General features: G+C 39.1%; 1 protein-coding gene across 1 annotated transcript in view; it reads left to right on the forward strand.

Annotated features, from left to right (window-relative positions):
• GNAQ (G protein subunit alpha q) overlaps window positions 1-20,796 on the forward strand; it is a 285,088-nt gene that overhangs the window by 76,610 nt on the left and 187,682 nt on the right. The window contains exon 2 of the mRNA XM_058565599.1: window positions 19,828-20,012. Within this exon, the coding sequence (XP_058421582.1) occupies window positions 19,828-20,012 (185 nt within the window). The remainder of the gene's footprint in view (window positions 1-19,827; window positions 20,013-20,796) is intronic.

Genomic DNA, 20,796 nt, shown 5'->3' on the forward strand with positions numbered 1-20,796 from the left:
TGGTGGCGCATAGGTAACTGAGTGCCTTGGAAGAATGGTGACAACCTGCATCTTATACAGAGCTTTATAAAATAGCCTCTATGGGTAATATATTTTATTTGGTTTCTGAGTGAAAATAGAAGAAAGAGGAATGGAGCCAGATTACCTTGTTCAACTGAAGATTTGTGAGCCCTGTTAGAATAATTCTAAAATGCTCTTTATTATTACAGTTTCTGATTATAAAAACAATGCATGTCCAAGTGTACCAAATTTAGAAAATACAGAAAAGAATAAGAAAAAAGAATCACTAGTATTGCCACCAAGCAGATATTATTTCGTTAATATTATGTGTCTATTCTGTATACGTCAATAGATTTTGAACAGGTATTGTTTGTTCATACTGCCTGCTTTCTCCTCAATGTATGATGAACATATTCTCTTGCTATGAGGTGTTTTTCTGAAGTATTGCTTTGATAGTTGCCCTAACGTGATGTGGGACAATCTTAAAATAAGACATTAGTCACTCTCATGACAAAGGTACTTGATTCTTTTCCTAATCTGTGTTGTGGGGAAAACCAGGGTTTAATTAAGGGTGGCCTTGTATGAATATAGGTGTTAAAGATTTATATCTTGATTGAAATAGAAGGGACTTTTGAGTGTATCTGGTCTGACTCTCTTGTTGTATGTATAATGGAATTATGGCTCATATTATTTATGTCACTGCTCAAAGTCAGACACTTTAATGGCAGAAGAGAGACTAGCATTCCCAGTGTTCTTTGCGCATTATATCATATTTGACAAATATATCATACTTTCCTTTTCTCAAGACACACTGGACATGTGACAGTATATACTGTCGTTAACATCTCTGGGTTCCTTTTGTGGTTTGTAGCTTGGCTTTAAAATGATCTTTAGGCTCAAATTTGGCTCATGAACCGAAACCGCTGAGGGGGAGCCCTTTCTTTGGTTCTGCAGGTTAGAATAATCTTCAAATCTGGGTTGGCTTGAGAGCTTTTGAGGTCGGAAATGGATTCTACAATGCCATATAGCTGCCATTTGAGGTTACTAGCTTTATGTGCTAACTGGAACTAGTGGAACTACTACAAATAATGTTTTATTCATAGATGTTGTTTCTATCCATTAAAAAGTCATTACTCTTTACAGCATTATCTACTACTGTGCTAGATACACTAAATGTCTTTAGTCAGCTGTCACATGTGTTCCAGAGCTTTCCTTGATAAACTTGAAGAACCTGAAACCCAGAGAGGTAAATTGACTTGTTCACAGTCATATAACCAGCTGGTTAGTGTGTGGGTCCAAGTGCAGTAGATTCCTGGAATTTGCAAAGACTGCTTAAAATTTAATTTAATAAATACTCATTTGAAATTTATAAAACAGAGAGAAAAACAAACATTGCCCGTATTCTCACAGCCCAAACACAGCTATTGGTAACTTTTTTGGTAAATTTCAGTGTTTATTTTTGAAAATGTGTGAATGAATTTTTTTTTTTTTTGGTAAAATAATTATTGATCAACTTTTTTTCTTTAAACTCCTACGGTGTTCAAGGTCCTGAGATCAAGGACTATTAGTGATTTATTTAGTGAGAGTTAATTCATTTCCTCTTTTTTTAGTGACTTTCCCAGGAAACCTGCTGGGAATGTCCTGTTATTTTTTCTTCCTTTGATTAGAACAGGGGCTAATGAAATGAGGGTTATGGTTTTAATCCAGCGTGCCTGTTCACTTTGTAACTCTGTCCAGACAGCCATTTTGTAAATGCATCATCATGCTCATAAAGCAGAGTGATGGATCATTGCAGAATTAACAAGAAAAACAACTCAACCCAAAGTACATGTTCTCCTAATGGCAGGCCATCTAGTAGACTCATTCCTTATATAATACTTGAATACTCTTAAGATTTTCTTGTGTGTTTTATCTCATTTTTATCCTCACAAGACTGGATCTTGCGGAAATTAAAACAGGGCTCTAAACCACCTCATTTTTGACTTCTTTTGACTTAAAGACCAGTGCTCTTTTAGCTCTGTCACTGACTGTGTTACATCTGTGATGTCAAGTCCTCTGTAAAGGGGTAGAATATATATTTTTTTGTTTTTTTTTTAACAAATTTTTTCTTCTTACAAAATGATACCCATTCCATTTGTTAAATTGAGAAAATATAAGTTAGCAAGAAAGAAAAAAGAAAAGTTGCTCATCCCACCACCCAGAGCTGATCACTTTTAACACTTTTCTTTCCACCCTACCTTTTTCTATATATAGATGTGTGTGTGTGTGTGTGTGTGTGTGTGTAAGTAAATTTTCAAGAACTGGTGTGATACTTACGTATGGATTTGTAATCCATTTTTTTTCCATTTCCATGATCAATTACCATGAACATTTTCGTATTTAATTTAAGGTAGTAAAAGATCATTTTTCATAACTGCACAGTCTCTCATCACCTATTTTATCCATCCCCTGTTGTTGAATGTTTAGATTTTAATTTTTGATGTTTTTAACCAATTATGGGATACATATGCTATATAGCTAATATTTGCAAAATTTATTTTTATTTCCTTGGGAAAAGTCCCTAAGAATGGAGTCACTGGGGCAGGAATCTATGTGGCATTGTAAGACATGATGGCTATTGCTGAATTTCCCTGAAAAGCTGTAGCTATTTGCATTTCCCTGTAGGTGTATAGAATGCCAGTTTTCCACTAGATTTCTGAGTCCTGAATATGATCATTTAAAAGCAATCTTTGCCAATTTAATAAGTGAAAAATATTACATCATTGTCATTTGAATTTGTAATTCTTTTAATACTAGGAAAGCTAAATTATTTTTTAATCGATTAAATAGATTTTTTTTTCCTGATATCTCTTTTCTTTATTGGGAGATTTTCTTCTTTTTACATATCATTTGCAAATGCTTTTTATACATTTTACTATGAACTCTTTGCAGTTTTTTGCAAATATTTTCTCCCAGTGTGTTAGATCCTATTTTTAATGACGTATGTATTATAGGAGTTCATACCTTTTGTAGAATTGCTTCCATGGCATGAACTAACCGAAAGGACAAAGGTAAGTTTATGAGGTCTCCCATTTCTCTGGGACTATTTTACTTATTAATACTTTTATAAAGTATTATAAATTTATAAAATGACCTGATCAATCATCCAGCATGGAGTTAGTCTTCTCATTTTCTTTTGTGATCACATAAGAAGGCATTACCTAAAAAAGGGCACAGCTATCTCTATCCCCTTTCTTGACTTTCTCTCTAATGTAAGACAGTCAAGCTTCTAGTCAAGAGTCTGTGAGAAATATCACTTTTGGGGGTTAACATCTCTAGCTCTTGACTCTGTAGTATGCTCTCTAAGGGATATTAGTGCTAGCCTTGTTATTGATTTTTATTCCATGTCCTATATTCTTCACCTTTATAGCATCTCTTCAGATTTTTTAATGCTGTGTTACAACCCTCTTTCATACCAGAATACCTGTAATGGGCCACGCATGTGTCTCAGTTCGCCTAGGACTGTTGTGGTTACACATATTGTCCTAGCATAATTTTTATCAGTATACTTTTTTCTCTCTAAAGTTACTCATTTAGGATGATAAATTATATGGTCACTGTAATCTTTAAGTATCAGGACATCAGTGAGTACATAAAATTTGGGTATTTCAATCAGTATCACTTCTTTGTTTTGGCAAAAAAAAAAAAGTAATTAAGCTTGCCACGTGGTCTTGTGTTCTTATTCTGCAAAAGAGTTCTATGGCCATGTCTCGAAATACCCAGCATATTATGGTTATAAAATATTCTCTTTATGGTATTATATATTTGATTCTGAAGACTTACTAATTCTAGTTGGACAGAATAATTATTCACTTAAAATTAGGTTGAAATTAAAATTTCAGAATCATTTTTTGCCCCAGTTGATTGTGATGGCTAATGATTTGTGATTTGAATTTTTAAAATTTTCTTCTTTGCTTTCTCTCAGTGGTTTAGGTTATTGGTTTCTGGGAATGAGTTGAGAGAGAAAAGGGGGATCTAATATTTTTTAATTAATTATGCTTTATACTGACCCAAAGTGGTAAAATTTTTAAGACCTTCCAGTGAGTAGTTTAGCACATCAATTGTACTGTTTTAAAATTTTTAGTTAACTTTAGCAAAAATAAATGAACTTTCAATAGGTGATTGAAATATTCTTGGGGAGGTTTGAAGAAACGTGTTCAGATCTTCGTAATGCAGGATCACAGTTTTCTGACAAACTGAAGACACCTAGCTTAAGCCTAGCTATTGCATGCGTTAATCGAATTTGTTACTTCTGGCCCAGTGGTGCTTCTGAGATGGTGTACAAAGGCTATTGTCATAAAAGGCCCTAAATGTGTGTATTTATTCAGCATTTCTATAGCCTTCCTTACCCCTTATTCCTTACGCTGCGTTAGGAAGGCATAGAGGCACATCTGATAACGAAGCAACAGTGGGAAAGATGTGACACCGTAAGGCATGATAGGCTCGGTTTGTACTCTTTCTTGTCTCTCCCAGAGCAGCCTAGGGACCTCACACCCAGCCCTCCTCTAGGCTGCCCTTACCTCCTTCGTGTAGCTGTTTGCGTGTCGAGGGACAGTGGGCCATCTCAGTCCCATCTTGCTGGTTCCCACTGCTCTTTCCAACACATAAGAAGCCTTCTTGCATCAACCAGTGTCAGCGATGCTGTTGTTCCCTGTCTTGAGCATTCGGCTGTGCACACTTAGCATCATTTTTCTTCCATAAGCCCAGCAGGATGATTTCTGGAACTGCACTTCTAGCTTCTACCACGCCCTGGAAATGCATTTGCCAACATACCGCATCTAAAAGTGGCCCATCAGCTTCAGCCTGACGTCAGTTTTTCCTTCTGGATCCCTATTTGTGCTAAAGGTGTCCCTATCTCTCCAGTCTCCCTATATGAGCCATGGTGTCTTCTGTGGCTTCTTTCTTCCACTCCATCACAGACCAGAGCCACACCCGCCTGTTCTGCCTTTTCAGTATTGTTGAATCCCTTCCTTCTTATCCATTTTCATCACAGAAATTCAGGCTTGTACCTCTTGCCTGGATTTTTGTAATAGGTTTTTTTGGTTCCATTTGAAAAAGTTTCAGTTGATAAAATCTGAACTATCCACTCATGACATGCCTTTGTCTTCTTAATGGATTCCTATGATGGAGTTTAGACCTCCTCAAATATTTTCAGTGGCTCCTCATAGGCTACTGAGTCAAATCCAAACTCTGTAGCGTGTGTTAAGTGGAAAAAGAACAAAGCAGCTACAACAAAGCCCAAATATAAATATATACTTTGAAAGGAGAGGGAATGCATTTAGCAGCAAGCATTTCTAACAAAGTAGTCTGATATTTTGGCTAGTTAGATGTTTGGCAACTCATTCAAGTTTCGTTGTCCAAGATGAAAATGCTCTAGAATTGATTGTGGCGATGGTTGCATTCATCCATGAATATATTAAAAACCATTGAATTGTACGCTTTAACTGGGTGAATTGTAGAGTATATGAATTATGTCTCAAAAAAGGTGTTAGTAAAAAAGTTCATTACCCATACTTTCCCTATGGCACCTGTTAGAGTACAATACAGGCAATACGTAATGATTTAATCCTCTTAGCAATAATATTGATTAAGAAGAATGCATGGTCGGGGGAAGTTTTCCCACATATATTCTCAACCTTTTGTGTGGAATGTCCAGAATATTGTAATAGTCATTCCATTTAATATGTAGTGTATTAACAAGCTTTTTAAAAAAGTCAGTGGTGGGTGTACTTGAGAAAGCCATAGGTAGACAACAGGGTAAACAAGTCATTATTCTAGTATCAGCATTAGGCTAAAGCATTTAGTTTTTGAAGCCCTGTCCCAACTCTATGTATGTGTGTGTGTGCGTGCGCATGACCACATGCATGCATGTGTGCACGTGTTTGTGTGTGTGGTTTTACATATGCCTAGAGATATCACTCCATTTAGCAAGGCTTAGTGATTCAATATTCTCTTTTTTTTTTTTTTTTGAGGAAGATTAGCCCTGAGCTAACATCTGTTGCCAGTCCTTCTCTTTTTGCTGAGGAAGATTGGCTCTGGGCTAACATCCATGCCCATCTTCCTCTACCTTATATGTGGGATGCCTGCCCCAGCATGGCTTGATAAGCGGTGAGTATCTCCATGCCTGGGATCTGAACCTGGTAACTCCGGGCCGCCGAAGCAGAGCACACAAACTTAACCACTATGCCACTGGGCCGGCCCCTCAATATTCCCTGTTGTAAAAATTTGTTTTAATATTTTGCATTCAGTAGATTTAATTTCTGCCAACTTCTTTATTGGTTCAAGTAAGCAAGCACTATCTAGGTGATGCAAGCTTTCACTAGATGCCTTAATGACTTTTCTGCCTTTTCTGTGCTGAAATATTTCAGAGAAAAGGTTGCATATAAGACAGTTGGTTTCTGGTTGTTTTGTTTTTACTCAAGCTACTATTATTACAAGCCTCAAATGTTATATTAATGTATTCTTAGGTCAGTTTGTAAGAAATCACATCCGAGTATATACTCATATAATTTGGACAACATTTGTTGGGTCATGTGGCCTAAAACCAAGACCCATTCCGAGAGCCATACTTTATCTCGGATTATGAGTCTCTTTCCCTTGAACTCGAATTTTTGTTTCTGGGAACAATTACATGGATTGCTTAGCAAGAGAAGAGGCTCTTTAAATCAAAAGAGTAATTAGTTTCAATTCACCTTTTATCCGTCAAATGATACGGAGTCATCATAAGTGCAAGCCTTACAAAATGTTTATAAAATGTACCAATGTGCTTTTTTCTACTTTACTTCCTCAAGGAGCAAATTTGGTTCTAAGAATATTCTTTCTTATTTCCAGCCCGCTGGTAATACGTTTCTAGGTGTGATCCTTCTGAGGAAAGAGTATGTTGTATTCTTTTTTCATGAAGAAGGCATATTTCCATGGGCAGCTTACTTAAGAGTAAGAAAAAAGGCTCTTCTTGGAGGGGAAGACAGCAGAAGGGAGAGCCCTGCTGCCTTACCATTCTGTTGCACATCTGTTACTGTTACTGGCTTGAACACTGGAGAGACATATGGCCATCAGGCAAAATAAATTAGAGGACAAAATTTAAATTAATGAAACAAATCAGAGGGCAACTCTTTAATGGTCTGGGGAAATTGTTTTGACATCAATTGGTGGTGCCAGATGTTGCCCCTCTCTTTGGACAGTACATGGGAATGCCCAAGATGCATCATTGGATCGCTTTGGAGTAATTCAAATCTAAAAGAACGGGCATTTCATGTCCCCGTCTTCAAAGTTCCCTGAGCATTGAATACAAAGGGACCGCTACCATCCTCCAATGGTAAATGTTCCAGCTTTTTAAAAAAAGCTGAGTCTTAAAAATTATTTTTGTTTTATGCTTCTAGCAGAAGTGAGAACCCAGATGATTTCCTAATCCCTCTCTCCATGGTGTAGTTGATGAATCCTCCCAAATTAGCTATTTGGAAATGATTAGTTTTAAGAGTCCTTGCTGGGTGGTATTCATGCTGATAATGAGACCCGCCAGCAGGTACTATGTTTTTGATCAGCATCAACACTTCCTCCCAAGAAAGAGTTTTAAAAATGTGAACAATGCATAGGTTTGTCTTGTCTGTGTGTGCGTATTTTAATCGTGTTTTTTCTCTTCCCTTAAGAAAAGGGAAACATTTCTCTGAGTTGAGTTTCCATTTTAATTAAATCTCAGATGCTACATGAACAGTGAACTTCCCTATTAGCTCCATAACAGCTCTACATGAGCAGATTCACTAACTCTTGTTTTCCATAACACATTCTCTCCTCAAGATCCTGTCATAGTTTTATGCTTACTAGGCAGACTTGGAACATATGCAAGTCCTCCTTAGTATTCCTCGTGTCATTATTTGAAACATTGGGGTGATATTAACTCAAAAAACATGCGGCGTTCTGCAATCTGAATACCCATGTATTTTGTGAGAGCCCAGATCATTGCTTCTCTTAATTGGAGCAGTGCTTGCTTGCTCCCTCCAGCACCTTAATTCCCTTACCTCAAAAGATAATTATTTTTAGACGCTTAAAGTAAAGAGCTACATGCGTAAAAGCAAAAAAACATCTTGACATATTAAAGTTGAAAGAAGACTACTACAGTTTTTAGTCAACTCATCTGAGTTAATATTTGAATTCATAGTAAATAATAGGTCAAGTTTCTTTTCTGCCTCATGAGAAATATAATGAATGGTTTTTAAAGCTGTACAACATACAGAGAAGGAAAATAATCGTAAAACCTGAAAGCTGGAGCCAGTCTGTGAGGTTGTCCGGGCCAGTTTCCTCATCTTCAGCACCCAGAGGCCAAGTGATCATGTGTGGATTGCTTCCTGGGCCCCTGACTGCCGCTGATGCTCTTTGCACGCCACACACCTGTCTCTAGGTCATCTCCTGATGAATATGAAATGAGGTGGAAAATGGCATTTTACATCCGTCCTGGCCCTTTGCCTCCACTGGAAATTTAATTTGTTGCTCTCCTTGAGGGAGGGCCACATGAGCCATTCTATCCTGAGGAAGTATTTACTGGTTAAATGAAGCCTTCAAGGTGCTTTCCAAAGTGCATCTCATCATTTCCCACCTGGTGCGTTTTTGAAGTATACAGTTTATGACTGTGTGTAACCTAAAAAAATCAAGACCACTTACATTCACATTTTTTGTTATCTGAAATAATCAACGTTAACATTCTGTGGGTGATGGGGGCCGGCCCCGTGGTGTGGTGGTGAAGTTCACGTGCTCTGCTCCAGTGGCCCAGGGTTCGTGGGTTTGGATCCCAGGCATGGACCTACACACTGCTTGTCAAGCCATGCTGTGGCAGCATCCCATACACAAAATGGAGGAAAATTGGCACAGATGTTAGCTCAGGGCCAGTCTTCCTCACAAAATAAAACAAAAAAGATCTGTGGGTGGATATTTATTCTGAAGGGTTCCTGCTTCTTAAAATGTTATTATGATGACTTGGTATTTTTATGGTATCTTCATCCATTCTAAATAATGTTCAGTGAAGTCTTGGTTTTCTCTCAAGAAGTGTGCATGGTGACCTCTGCTAACCTTTGGCTATATCTATCACAGCTATTTAGGCAGCGCTAACATACGTAGCAATGTCACTACTTTATAAATATCAATAAATAAGTATGTGTGTGTTTATAACTTAGAGGCTAAAAGGTTTCATATCTTTTTACATAAGGAGATTTATCTCATAGGAAATGAAATTATAACCCTGATTTTGAGGTCTGCTCTGACTCATGCATTAGCATAAGGACCTCAATCGTGGCTGTGTCCTTGCCTTTGCTGGAGGCCCAGAGAACGTAGGATGACACAAGTCAAATCTTCTTTTTCGTGGATATCCTCCACATCAATGCAGTGGACCTTGTAGGTGTACAAAAAGTGCTTCTTCTTGGAATGAAGAAGCATTTCAAACTGACCGTGCCTCTCTACCCAAATCTTTTCCTCTTCTGGCTTCTCTAAGAATCTAGGACCTCCATCCATCTCATGACTCAAGCCAAAAATCTAGCAGTTATCCCTATTTCGTCTCCTTCCCTTACCACCCACTCCTCGTCCATCTCCAGACTAGATGTGAATTGGTCCACCTCTCTCCATCACGTCTCCTGCCATCATGGTCCAAACTACCATTATCTTTTGCTTGGATTTCTAAAATACCCTACTAGCTTGTCTCTTCAATCCACTCTTTACTTAGCATAAATCAAACCATATCATTTCTCTGATTAAAATTCTCCAAAGATGTCCAGTGTACTTAGAATAAATCCACACTTGCTTCCTGAAATACAACACCCCATGTGACTTAGCCACTGCCTCTGTAGCCATTGCTCCTGCATTATCTCCTACCTCTTTCCCCACCACCTGCTATGCCTTGGCCCTCTTGTACTTTCAGTATGCCAGCCATGCTTGTTCTCACCTTGACCTCTTTGTCAGCTGGTCCACAGCCTGGAATGCTGTTGCATTCTGATTTTCTTCTGGCTGGATCATGACTATTCAGATATCAGCATAAATGAACCTTCTGAGAAAGGCTTTCCCCGGCCTCCTAAATTAAAGTAACTGCTAGATCACTCAATATTTCATTATTCTTTAATTGTTTAATGCATAGCACCCTTTTGATCTGATATTTTATTATTCATATCTATGTATATGTCTTCTGCCACTCAGACTTAACATATTACCTTTGTGCAAGGAAGGCCTATGACTGTCTTGTATCCTTGCCTAAAAGATTGTCTGGCATGTAGTATACACCCAATAAAATTATGAACAGTTGAAGCTAAAAATCTCCAAACACTGTGGCTTTAAATATTGAAATACTGGAGATGATTATCTCAGTTGTTTTGGGAAATAGAGAATTAGAATCAGGGCTGAGACTAGGGTAAGGTGACTAAGGTACTTGTCTCGGATGCAGAATTTAAGAAAGCTTCTTGGGTGCCAGTATGGCACAGCACAGCACTGATAATGATGCTGTCTTTATTTAAAATTGTGTTATTTTGTTTATCATGGGTTTTTTGGCATTAATTGTGATTTCTTTAAATATTGCACTAAAATATTTTCTCTTGATTACTAAGTTATTGTCCACCCCTCCAGCCCTGTATTAGACTAGTCTCTCATTTTCCCCCTTGATTTTGCACTGTCAATTATAGCCAGTATTTATTGAGTACTTCTTATGTACCACACTAGGCTTTACTTAGATTAACTCACTGAGAACTCGGGGCAGAGCTGTAAGTAGGTAGTGGTCTTTACAGATGAGGAAACAGGCTTCGAGAAGACAGGTAGCTTACCTGGGTCACAGAGCTGTAAAGAGGGGGAACCAGAAGAGGCAGGATATGCAGAATGTGTCATATGGGTAGAAACAGACTTATAAAGTGGGCGAGAGATTAGGATCTTGAACATCCTGGCATATTGTCTTGACTATTCTTGAGAGGCCTTTAAAGAAATGTGCAGTGAGCAAGAATCTAAGGCTTAGGGAGAGAAAGGTTGACCTGCTAGTTGGGTAGGGAATGGGAGGAGGGGGGAATAATGGGAATGTGTCAGATGCTTTAGGAGACTCAGTATGTCCCATATATTTTATTGATCGCCATTGAGAGCACATTAGGGAACATGAAAAAAAACTCACCTGTTTGGATCAAACACTCCATTATATTTAGAAATACTCCTGTGACAACATTAAAGTGTAGAAGGGTTTGGGGGAAAAATTCACTAGTTTAAAAAAAAAAAAAATCACTGCACACCACACATCAAAATAAAGTGTAAACAGGTTAAAGTGTAAAATGTAAAACCATAAAAGAATAAATATATAGAATACATACATAGAATAAATATGTTTGGGACTTTTAAAAAACAAAGAAATCACAAAAGGGAAACAGATGAATTAAATACCAATTTTAAACTTAAGTATCAAATTTTTTAAGAAAAGGAAAAGTTGGGGAAATATTTGTAACCAAAGATTAACTTTGTTTTAAAAATGAAATTGGGGGCTGGCCCCGTGGCTTAGCGGTTAAGTGCACGCACTCCGCTGCTGGCGTCCCAGGTTCGGATCCAGGGCGCGCACCGAGGCACTGCTTCTCCGGCCATGCTGAGGCCGCGTCCCGCATACAGCAACTAGAAGGATGTGCAGCTATGACATACAACTATCTACTGGGGCTTTGTGGGGAAAAATAAATAAATAAATAAAATTATAAAAATGAAATTGTCCTAAGAAACCAATAAGAAAAACAGTAAGTCCTCAAATTTAAAAAAGGGCGTCTTCATAGAAGAAATACAGACAAGGAAGTATGAAACAATTTCTCATAAGTAAAGATGTAAATTAAAATAAAGATTTATGTTTCTCAGATTGTACGTATTAAAGAAGTGTAGTGTTGGTAAATAAAAAGTGGGGTAGAGAAGGGTCTGATGGATGTGTCACATGGTGCAAGTGGATGGTGGCCAGAGCCTCTACAACTCTTTCACCTCATCGCATTTCTATGATGTTCTCCTAAGGAAGTAGAGATTCCGGAGAAGATTTTTCTTCAGCGATGTTTATTACAACGTTATTTATAAAAGTGAATAATTAGAAATACTCAAAATGTGTTACAACAGGGGAATTGTTAAATTATCACACGTCCTTATGATGGCCTTTCAGACAATCATTCTTAACTATTTCTGAAGAGTAATTAGTATCTTGGAATAATTATCACACTATGTTAAGTGAAAAATAACTGTACAGTATTATTCCAGTTTTATTTTAGAACAAGAGCAGAGAAAGTGCATTTGCCTAGAAAAGGAGACTGGAAAGAAATATACCAAAATGCTCAAATTTTAGCAATTTTGAAAACTTCTGTTTTTCTGATTTTTCTATAATAAATATGTACAACTTTTATGAATTGGAAAAATGTTTTATAAAAATAAAGTTTATGAGGACATAAGCTCAGGAGACCTGGACAGACAGGAGACCTTGGTAGATTCTAGTTCATCTTCATCCTAATTAGTTGTCAACCAGCAGAATCCTTGAACGAGTCACTTCCTCTCTTTAGTAAAATAAGTTGAGTTCAGGGCTCCTCAAACTTTTTCTCTGAAAGACTCCCAGAGGTAGAAGAGAGTGAACATGCTCTCCCGGAGAAGGAAGGGATGGGGGAGTTGAGAAGGTCGGCTGAAAGTCACCTCCTAAAAAAGTTAGCGTGAAGATTTGTGTAAACTTCCTGTGCTTCTCCAAACTAAAATTAAAAAAAATTGAGATATAGTTCATGTACCATAAAACTCATGTACCATAAAACTATTTTACATTGAAATGGCATTTAGTATATTCAGAAAATTGTGCAACCAGCTGATGCCAGTGCTTAATATACAGATGTTTCCCATGGACACTCCAAGGAAATGCTCTTGCTCCTCTGAGTTACCTTAGAAGCACCATCAGGTACCTTTCCTAGGACTGCTTTGAGAAGTCTGGGACTAGATGATCCTCCAGACATTTTCAGTAAATTGCATTTTCAATGCATTTTGTCTGTCTTTCCTTTAAAAAAAGCTTAACTGGATGAGTTATTATTAATAGTTCTGGCTACTGCTAACTTACTCATGTATTCATTTTCCACTCATAGTTGATAAAACTAAGTTCAGTTAGTTTCTATGCTACATTTAAAAAACGTATTTAGTACCTTCTGTGACCTTGCTGGGGATAAAGGATTAAGTATTCCCAACCCTTGCCCTCACAGATCAGTCTTTAAAGGAAAGGAAGTTATGGTGACTTTGGTATCAGAGCTGCTCAGTTTCAAATGTGAGTTTCCAATTTAAGTGGAGGGTAGTGTGCAGCAGGCAGAATACGTGTATTTTACAGTATGTAGCCCGGAATGTGGACAACACATGGATTGTGTTTTGAGCCAGTGTTACTAAATCACTTTTTATCTCAGTGCTATTAATTCTTTGCATGTGTGGGTTAATGATGTACTTGTGGGTAGAAAATTCCTCCTTGAAATGTCTGGTTCTACTTTATCCAAGTTTATGTGGAAGTAGCCCAGGTTCAGCTTTGGTGGTGCTGAGATTCTGTATTTTAGACTCTTGGCCTAAACCAATGGACTTTAAGTACAGTTACTTGAATTATATATAATTGAGCGCCATAAGACTTGGGTTTGTTCTCAGCTGCTCTTTATCTGGGTGCTGGCCAGTCAAGAGGGCAGGGTGGGGGCATTTGGCCTGAGCCTTCACGGTAATTAAAGGCTTCAGATGTAGACTTCTGATGGTTTGACAATATCTCCAAATACAGTCATGAAAGGCACTGGCAGGATGAAACGAATATACTCGTTGTACAACTTTAATACCACAGTTTGTATAACTCTGTTTTGGCATTTCTTCTTTTTCCTGGGAATGTAAAAAATGTGGCCGTGGTGTGGGTCTCTGTGAGCCTGCAAGAGGCCCTGAGAAGAAGGTGTATTTTCTGCCTTTCTTTGAGGATAAAGGGAATGAGCCAGCAGGACCCCTGAAGTTCCGGACAGTGCAGTGTTCAGTGATTGTGTCCCCAGGGCCCTTGTGTGGGGACTGGGGACACCAGCATTCTGCAGAGCAGTGGCAGTGGTAACTGACATTTTTAGGGCATGGAGCAGTTCTTGTGTGTACGTGGATTGTGCTTCGCAGCTCTTTTGATAAACGTGTAGTACGAGAAGCCAGCTGAGGTGTGAGAGAAGGAACCAATGAGTCCATGATTGCTTTCAACAATAATGATAATTCATTGCCATTTAGAAGTTAATGTATTACTGGATTTAAAACTGTCATTCAGGTAGGGTATGGGGTAAGAAAAACTGTCCTGCCTTTAGAGATTAATTGACAGAACTATTTACATATTACATCATGCATATGGGCAGAATAATCAGTATAAACATATAGATGCTTAGTATGAGTTGGGTACAGATACATAGAGTAAGTATGGATTTGTGGCAGAGGCTGTATGTGGAAATCCTCCTGTGTTGAAAAGATCTTGGCAAAGCATAAAATGGAAGCATCAGACTGTGTGTGTGTGTGAGACTGTGCATGTCTAATATGCTATATTCTAACAGCTTAGAAAGTGATGCACTCCACAGCAGGATATTAAATTCATATTTGATGTTTGTTCTGATGGAAGGACATGTGAAGTGAACTGGAGGTTGCTCTCTGCTTTATCCTGATCCAACGGGTAGGGAGGAAAAAAGATTAAGTATCCCTCAAAGCCAATTATGCATGCTGGAGAAAGTGGCGTTTTTAATAGCATGCTTCTTAAATAGTCTCATTTCTGGGTGTTTTGATGAGCCAGGATAAGAAAAGGCCGAGTACTTGTCCAAAGGTGCAAATAACTTTTCTGGGAAAAGTTTTCTGTTGCATTTATAGAGACTGCTAAAGGAGAAAAGCAGGAGTTTTGTGGGACTCACACCCCTGTGTGTGTTGATATGCTTGTTAAAGTTATTAAATGATTTGATTGGAGATATATTCAGATTAGCAAAAATGAGATCTCCCCCCCTTCCACCCGAGCATTTTAGGTAAGGGCTCGTCGCTGGATTTTGTTTTATCATTGGCTTTGGAAACAGTAAATTTGTATTTCTTTCTTTCTTTCTTTTTTTCTGGTGAGGAAGATTAGCCCTGAGCTAACATCCGTTGCCAATCCTCCTCTTTTTGCTGAGGAAGATTGGCCCTGGGCTAACATCTGTGCCCATCTTCCTCTGCTTTATGTGTGGGACACCTGCCACGGCATGGCTTGATAAAGCATTGTGTAGGTCCATGCCCGGGATCTGAATCCACGAACCCCAGGCTGCCAAAGCGGAGCATGCAAACTTAACCACTACGCCACTGGACTTGCCCCAGGATTTATATTTCTTTAGATAAGTTAAGTTATTTATGCCCTGTGCTGTGAAAAGACTTTAGCCATCACTGGATTCACAAAGCAATCTACTAGTAGAAAAGTCTGCTTTTTTTCATTCGGAGACAAAGAATTGTGAAGTCTCTCATATTTTTCATGTGGCCTTAGGAAACAATATCATTTTATAAGATTTGGGCACAGCTGTGTTTTTTTCTTATTGTACCAAATATTTTTTTCATACTAATCATGAGTAGAGTGTTCAAGTGTCCATTTCAAACCCTGAGAATATTGTGTCAGTCTTAAAAAATAGGAGAAGAACATGAAATTTGGCTTACACATTTGTTAAAAATAGTTCATTTGTCTCCATGATAGAACTCTTTCTATGGTACAAAGAAGCTGAGGGTTTTGCTCAGTTGTTTTAGTCCGTATACTTTCTTTTTGGCTAAATCCAGTGTTAGTACATTACAATACTTTTTTAATTTATTTATTTATTTATTTGTGAGGAGGATCAGCCCTGAGCTAACATCCACGCCCATCTTCCTCCACTTTATATGGGACGCCGCCACAGCATGGCTCAACAAGCAGTGTGTCGGTGTACGCCGGGATCCGAACCGGCGAACCCCGGGCCCCCGCAGCGGAGCGCGTGCACTTAACCACTACACCACCAGGCCGGCCCCCACATTATAGTACTTGAATTGACTACTTACTTGTGTTGTTGTACCTGCAGCATTTGCATCACACAGATTTTCTCTTACGTGAAACTTTGCCTTCACTTTGAATTTGCTACATTTATATAACGTCAAAGTGTGAGCATTAAATTCATGGGTGAAATTTACCTGGGAGGGATGGTCAGTCAGTTGGAAGATGGCAGCAAGATTCAAAATGGGTCCCCATGAATTGAAGTAGTATTCAGAAATTCAGAAGTAGGTTAAATGGATAAAAGTTGGGTGTAGTGAAAGCCAGGTTGAGACACTTTTAGACTGTGGGCTGTAGAAGTGCATTATTCTGGATTTGCGGCAGCCGTGGCTGTGAAAGTAGTGCTGAACCCAAACTGGGCAGCTCGGTGCTGCGCGTGAGCCCTTGTGCTGCCCGTTACTGGCCATGTCATCTTAGCCCTGATGCCTCACTTCTCCAAGGCCTTTTCTTTTCCGTGAAATGAGGTTGAAGACATCTGTCTCATTGAGCTTTGAGAGCATAAAATGACAATGTATTTCAAAGTGGCAAAGTATAAAGGGTTGAGCACAAATTTCTTTCTTTTTTTTTTTTTGTGAGGAAGATCGGCCCCGAGCTAACATCTGCCAATCCTCCTCTTTTTGCTGAGGAAGACTGGCCCTGGGCTAACATCTGTGCCCATCTTCCTCCTTTATGTGGAAGGCCGCCACAGCATCGCCTCACGAGCAGTACATTGGTATGTGCCTGGGATCCGAACTGGCGAACCCTGGGCCGCCAGCAGCAGAGCGCGCCCACTTCACCACTTGCGCCACCTGACCGGCCCCAATTGAGCACAAATTTCTTTTGGTTTCCTTTATAAGAGAAAGGATATTCAGGCGGTGGAGACCACTGTTTTCCCTGTCTATATTAAATCTATTTCCCTGTCTATATTAAATCTGTGAGTAGGGGGTGGGGGAGGTACGCACACGTATGCACGCTTTGGGGGACAAGCACTGGATTTGTACTTTGGGGGAGAGTCAGGAGCCCTGGATCCTGGTTTGGGCTGTGTCATTTCTTCATCGTGATTGGCCTCCAGAAGAGTGTTATAAGAGCGAGTTGTGACTAGAAGAACTTTATAAACTAGAGAGGACCTTATAAATAAGATTTACAGAGAGAGGGCAGAGAGAGGAAGAAGAGAGAGTACCTTCCATTCCCGTGCCTTCCGGTCCTTCATTTTACTAAGCTGTTCCTGCTTTCCTTTTGGTATTATACCAGTCAGGGTCCCAGCAGGAAGCACATGGCACCCTCCAGCTGGGTGACTGAGGAGAGTTTTATACAGTGGCTGTTGACAAAGACGTGGGCCGGGTGTAGGTAACCAGTGAGGGCTAGTGCAGTAACCAAGGGCCAGGAGTGGGAGGGAGCAGTTACAGGAACCCAGAGAGGGCAGCTGTCTGGGGCCTTTTGGAGGGGACACAGCATATCTGTGGTGCCCTTGCAGGGAAGGAGCTGGGGGCATAAATGCCCCTTCCTCGTTCTCCTGCTCTCTGGTCTCCTCCTGGTGTCTCTATGGACTAAACCCGCGGAGAAGACCAAGGACAAAAGGGCTGTTCATATGAAATCCTTTCTGGTCAGCCTCCTGGGGCACCAAGCAAGATGAGAAAAGACAGAAAGAGGATCCCTGGGTGTGTCCTGGGGCAACAGGAAAATGTCTTACTTTGGAGTTGATTTTTGGATTTCTTTTTCCATCCTCTTAATGTCTCTCCATTCATTCTTCGCCCTGTATTCTGCCTGTTCAGATTCTTCACTGGTGGGATGACCAGGGGCTTAGTGTCAATCCAGAGAGGTGCCAAGTGTTGTCTGTTCTAGCCTAACATGACTCCAGTGAACACAAGCCAATGGAGTTTATACTTTGTTTTCTGCTTCCTTGTTTTTGTTTTTGGGGGTGAGTATATAAAAGCTTCTCAGAGAGCCAGGAGAGAGAGGCCCTATTGCCTGATTCTTTTTCCTTTTCTTCTCCTACCATTAACGTCACATATTAAGATTTCTTCTTGTTTTTGTTGTGGAAAAAACTGGCAGAGATTCTGATTCGATGATTATGTCTATAGCTGGGCCCTCAGAGCAAGCTTTTGGCGCTGAGATACCGTAATAAACAGAAAAGCCATCTGGATCTCCTTAAGTACTTTGAATTGCTCTGGAGAGTAAAGGTACTGGTTTCTTTCCATAAATTGTTGATTGATAATGAGATACAAATTCATAGCATTATTTCTATTAGAGATTCTACTTTTTAAAGACTTCTTGTTTTTTTCCAATATTTGTGGTTGGGATTATAAAATATTCATTTTAAATTCTTTAGATTACTCTTGTTAAAATGGGTTGATAGCATTCACATTGCAGTGTTAACTTTATACTTCAAGGAATTCCAGGTCACTGTTAAAAGTCATATGAAAGTGATAAAGGAATTGGCGACTGCAGGACTGTGGAGCTAGAAATCATCTTTCATTGTAACTGTGTGAGCCTTCTGTATTTACCAGGACATCTGCAGTCACTTAAGAGTGCTTCTATGAAAACTGCAATACTGATTTGAATTTTTGTGATTGTTTATAAAGATAGTAATGAAATCCAACCACCAGAAAAACAAAACAAAATTAGGACAGATGTTGTATTCCTAGTTTTTAGTTTTCCTTTTCCGCTTTTTTTTTTCTTTTTAATGCCTTGTAGATAGGAAATGGTGGTAAGGAGGCTGTAGTCTTTCTGGGTTTTATTATTATATTCTTCCATGTTCAGTATCCAAATAGGTACTTTTAGTTTTTTTCCACATTGTTAGGGGAACATAAAGATATTTATTGTTTTGGAAATCACAAGGAAATTTGAAAGTGAGTGAAAAATATTCAGAAGTGAAATGACATATGAAAAAAGCCATTTATGTTTAGAAAAATGAAGTTTTTAGATTAATAGTTTTAGATTCATTGTGGAAGAACTATGTTGTCACTCAGTGAAATGATCTCATCTTTCCATCTTTCCTGCTTCCCATGGACATTTGCATCTTTGTTAGGGATTACTTTCAGGCTTATGGTAACAGAAAAGTAATACTGAAGAAGGGAAAAATGAGACAGCACAGGAGAAAAAATCCAATAACATTAAATTTCTATATCATGTTATTAGTCAAGAACAGGCAGAAGAAAGGAGAGTCACCGTGGCTTCTTTGAATGAGGTGATTCCTTGAAATAACTCAGCCGACCTAACCCCCTAGAAATAAATACAGTTGATACTTGCTGTCTAGAAAAATCCTGATTCTTATCTTATCTGGATACCATGCTCCCGGTACACCCCATTTTAAAATAAGAGAAAATGTCTAGAAAATTTTCAGGCATTTTTCTCTTATTATTCTCTGAACAGCACTGGTGTAAGCACATTGTCTTTTCCAGACCCAAATCCTGGCTCCACATCCCAGCCTCCTGGAAGTGTTTCAGATATTCTCCAAAAAAGGAGAGCTTTATCAAGTGTTTATTCTTTCAAAAGATACTGTTTTCATTGTGTTTCTTATAAGATGCATGGTTACAAATCACTATCAAAATTCCAAGATGAGTGGTTACCAAAGAGGTGACAATTTTTTTTAAGCTCGTCTGCCTCTGAAATGGACTCTCATCCCTCCGATTTTGCTGAGTGTTCACCGGCGGTGATGTTTCCACCTGTGGCGATGCCGCTGTCCTGTGATGTTCCTCTCAGCAGGCTGCTGGGGAAAGTCAAGTCCAAGCCGCCTTTTTGGGTTTAGTTGACTGGGAGACGGTGAGAAGGTGTCATGGTCTGATGAGCTGCTGTTGTCCATCTTTCAGGGACGGGAGAGAGTGGCAAGAGTACGTTTATCAAGCAGATGAGAATCATCCACGGGTCAGGATACTCTGATGAAGACAAAAGGGGCTTCACCAAGCTGGTGTATCAGAACATCTTCACGGCCATGCAGGCTATGATCAGAGCCATGGACACACTCAAGATCCCCTACAAGTACGAGCACAATAAGGTAGGCGTGACTCCTCTTGGGAAGCGCTGGCAAAGCCGTCCACGGTGCACGTGGTCTCTCACGCTTCTGGGATGCATAGTGGGTTTTTGAAATGTATGTTTTTCATCTCATCCTAAATGGGACTTTTAATGGTTCGATAAGTTATTTATAAATTTTTTTTTACCTAAGTCTTTCAAGTCACATCTATAAAAAATTGGAGTTGTGTTCTTAGCGATATCAGTGAAAGACATATTTGGATGTTTGATCATAAATCGAGCTTTAAAATATAGGGGCACGCATTACATTAGGAAGACAGCTTATAAGTTCAAGACAAACTGACCAGAGTGAGGGAATTCAGAGAAGAGGCAGAGGCCTTGCTTCAACCTCCCACTTTTTGTGCTTCCTTGAAAAAAGAATGAAAACAGCTTCAGACCCTTCTGTCCGGTTTAATTTTGGATTTCGTGACTGCCTTTCAGTAGTGCCACAGACTGAATTTTATTTCAAAATAGGTCCATCTGTCACTTCCAATAACCTTTTAAACACGTTTCCCTGCAATTGTGTTAAAGTAATGGAAACTTCTAAAATCACTTGAGAAAGGGTTAGGAAAAAAAAAATCTAAAATTTCAGCTTTTCAGAAAATAAGCAAACTTTTCCAAATCCGGGATTCTCTCTTAGTTGGAATAGAAAAACCAGGTTTTTTATTCAGGTGAAAACAAAGATTGTAATTGTTCGCCCTCCAAATATCATAGATACATGATGCCAAACAAGGTTGGCGCATCTGAGGGCGGCTCCAGGTCCGAGTTGT

The sequence above is a fragment of the Diceros bicornis genome, chromosome 22, assembly GCF_020826845.1.
Source record: "Diceros bicornis minor isolate mBicDic1 chromosome 22, mDicBic1.mat.cur, whole genome shotgun sequence".
Classification (NCBI taxonomy): domain Eukaryota; kingdom Metazoa; phylum Chordata; class Mammalia; order Perissodactyla; family Rhinocerotidae; genus Diceros; species Diceros bicornis.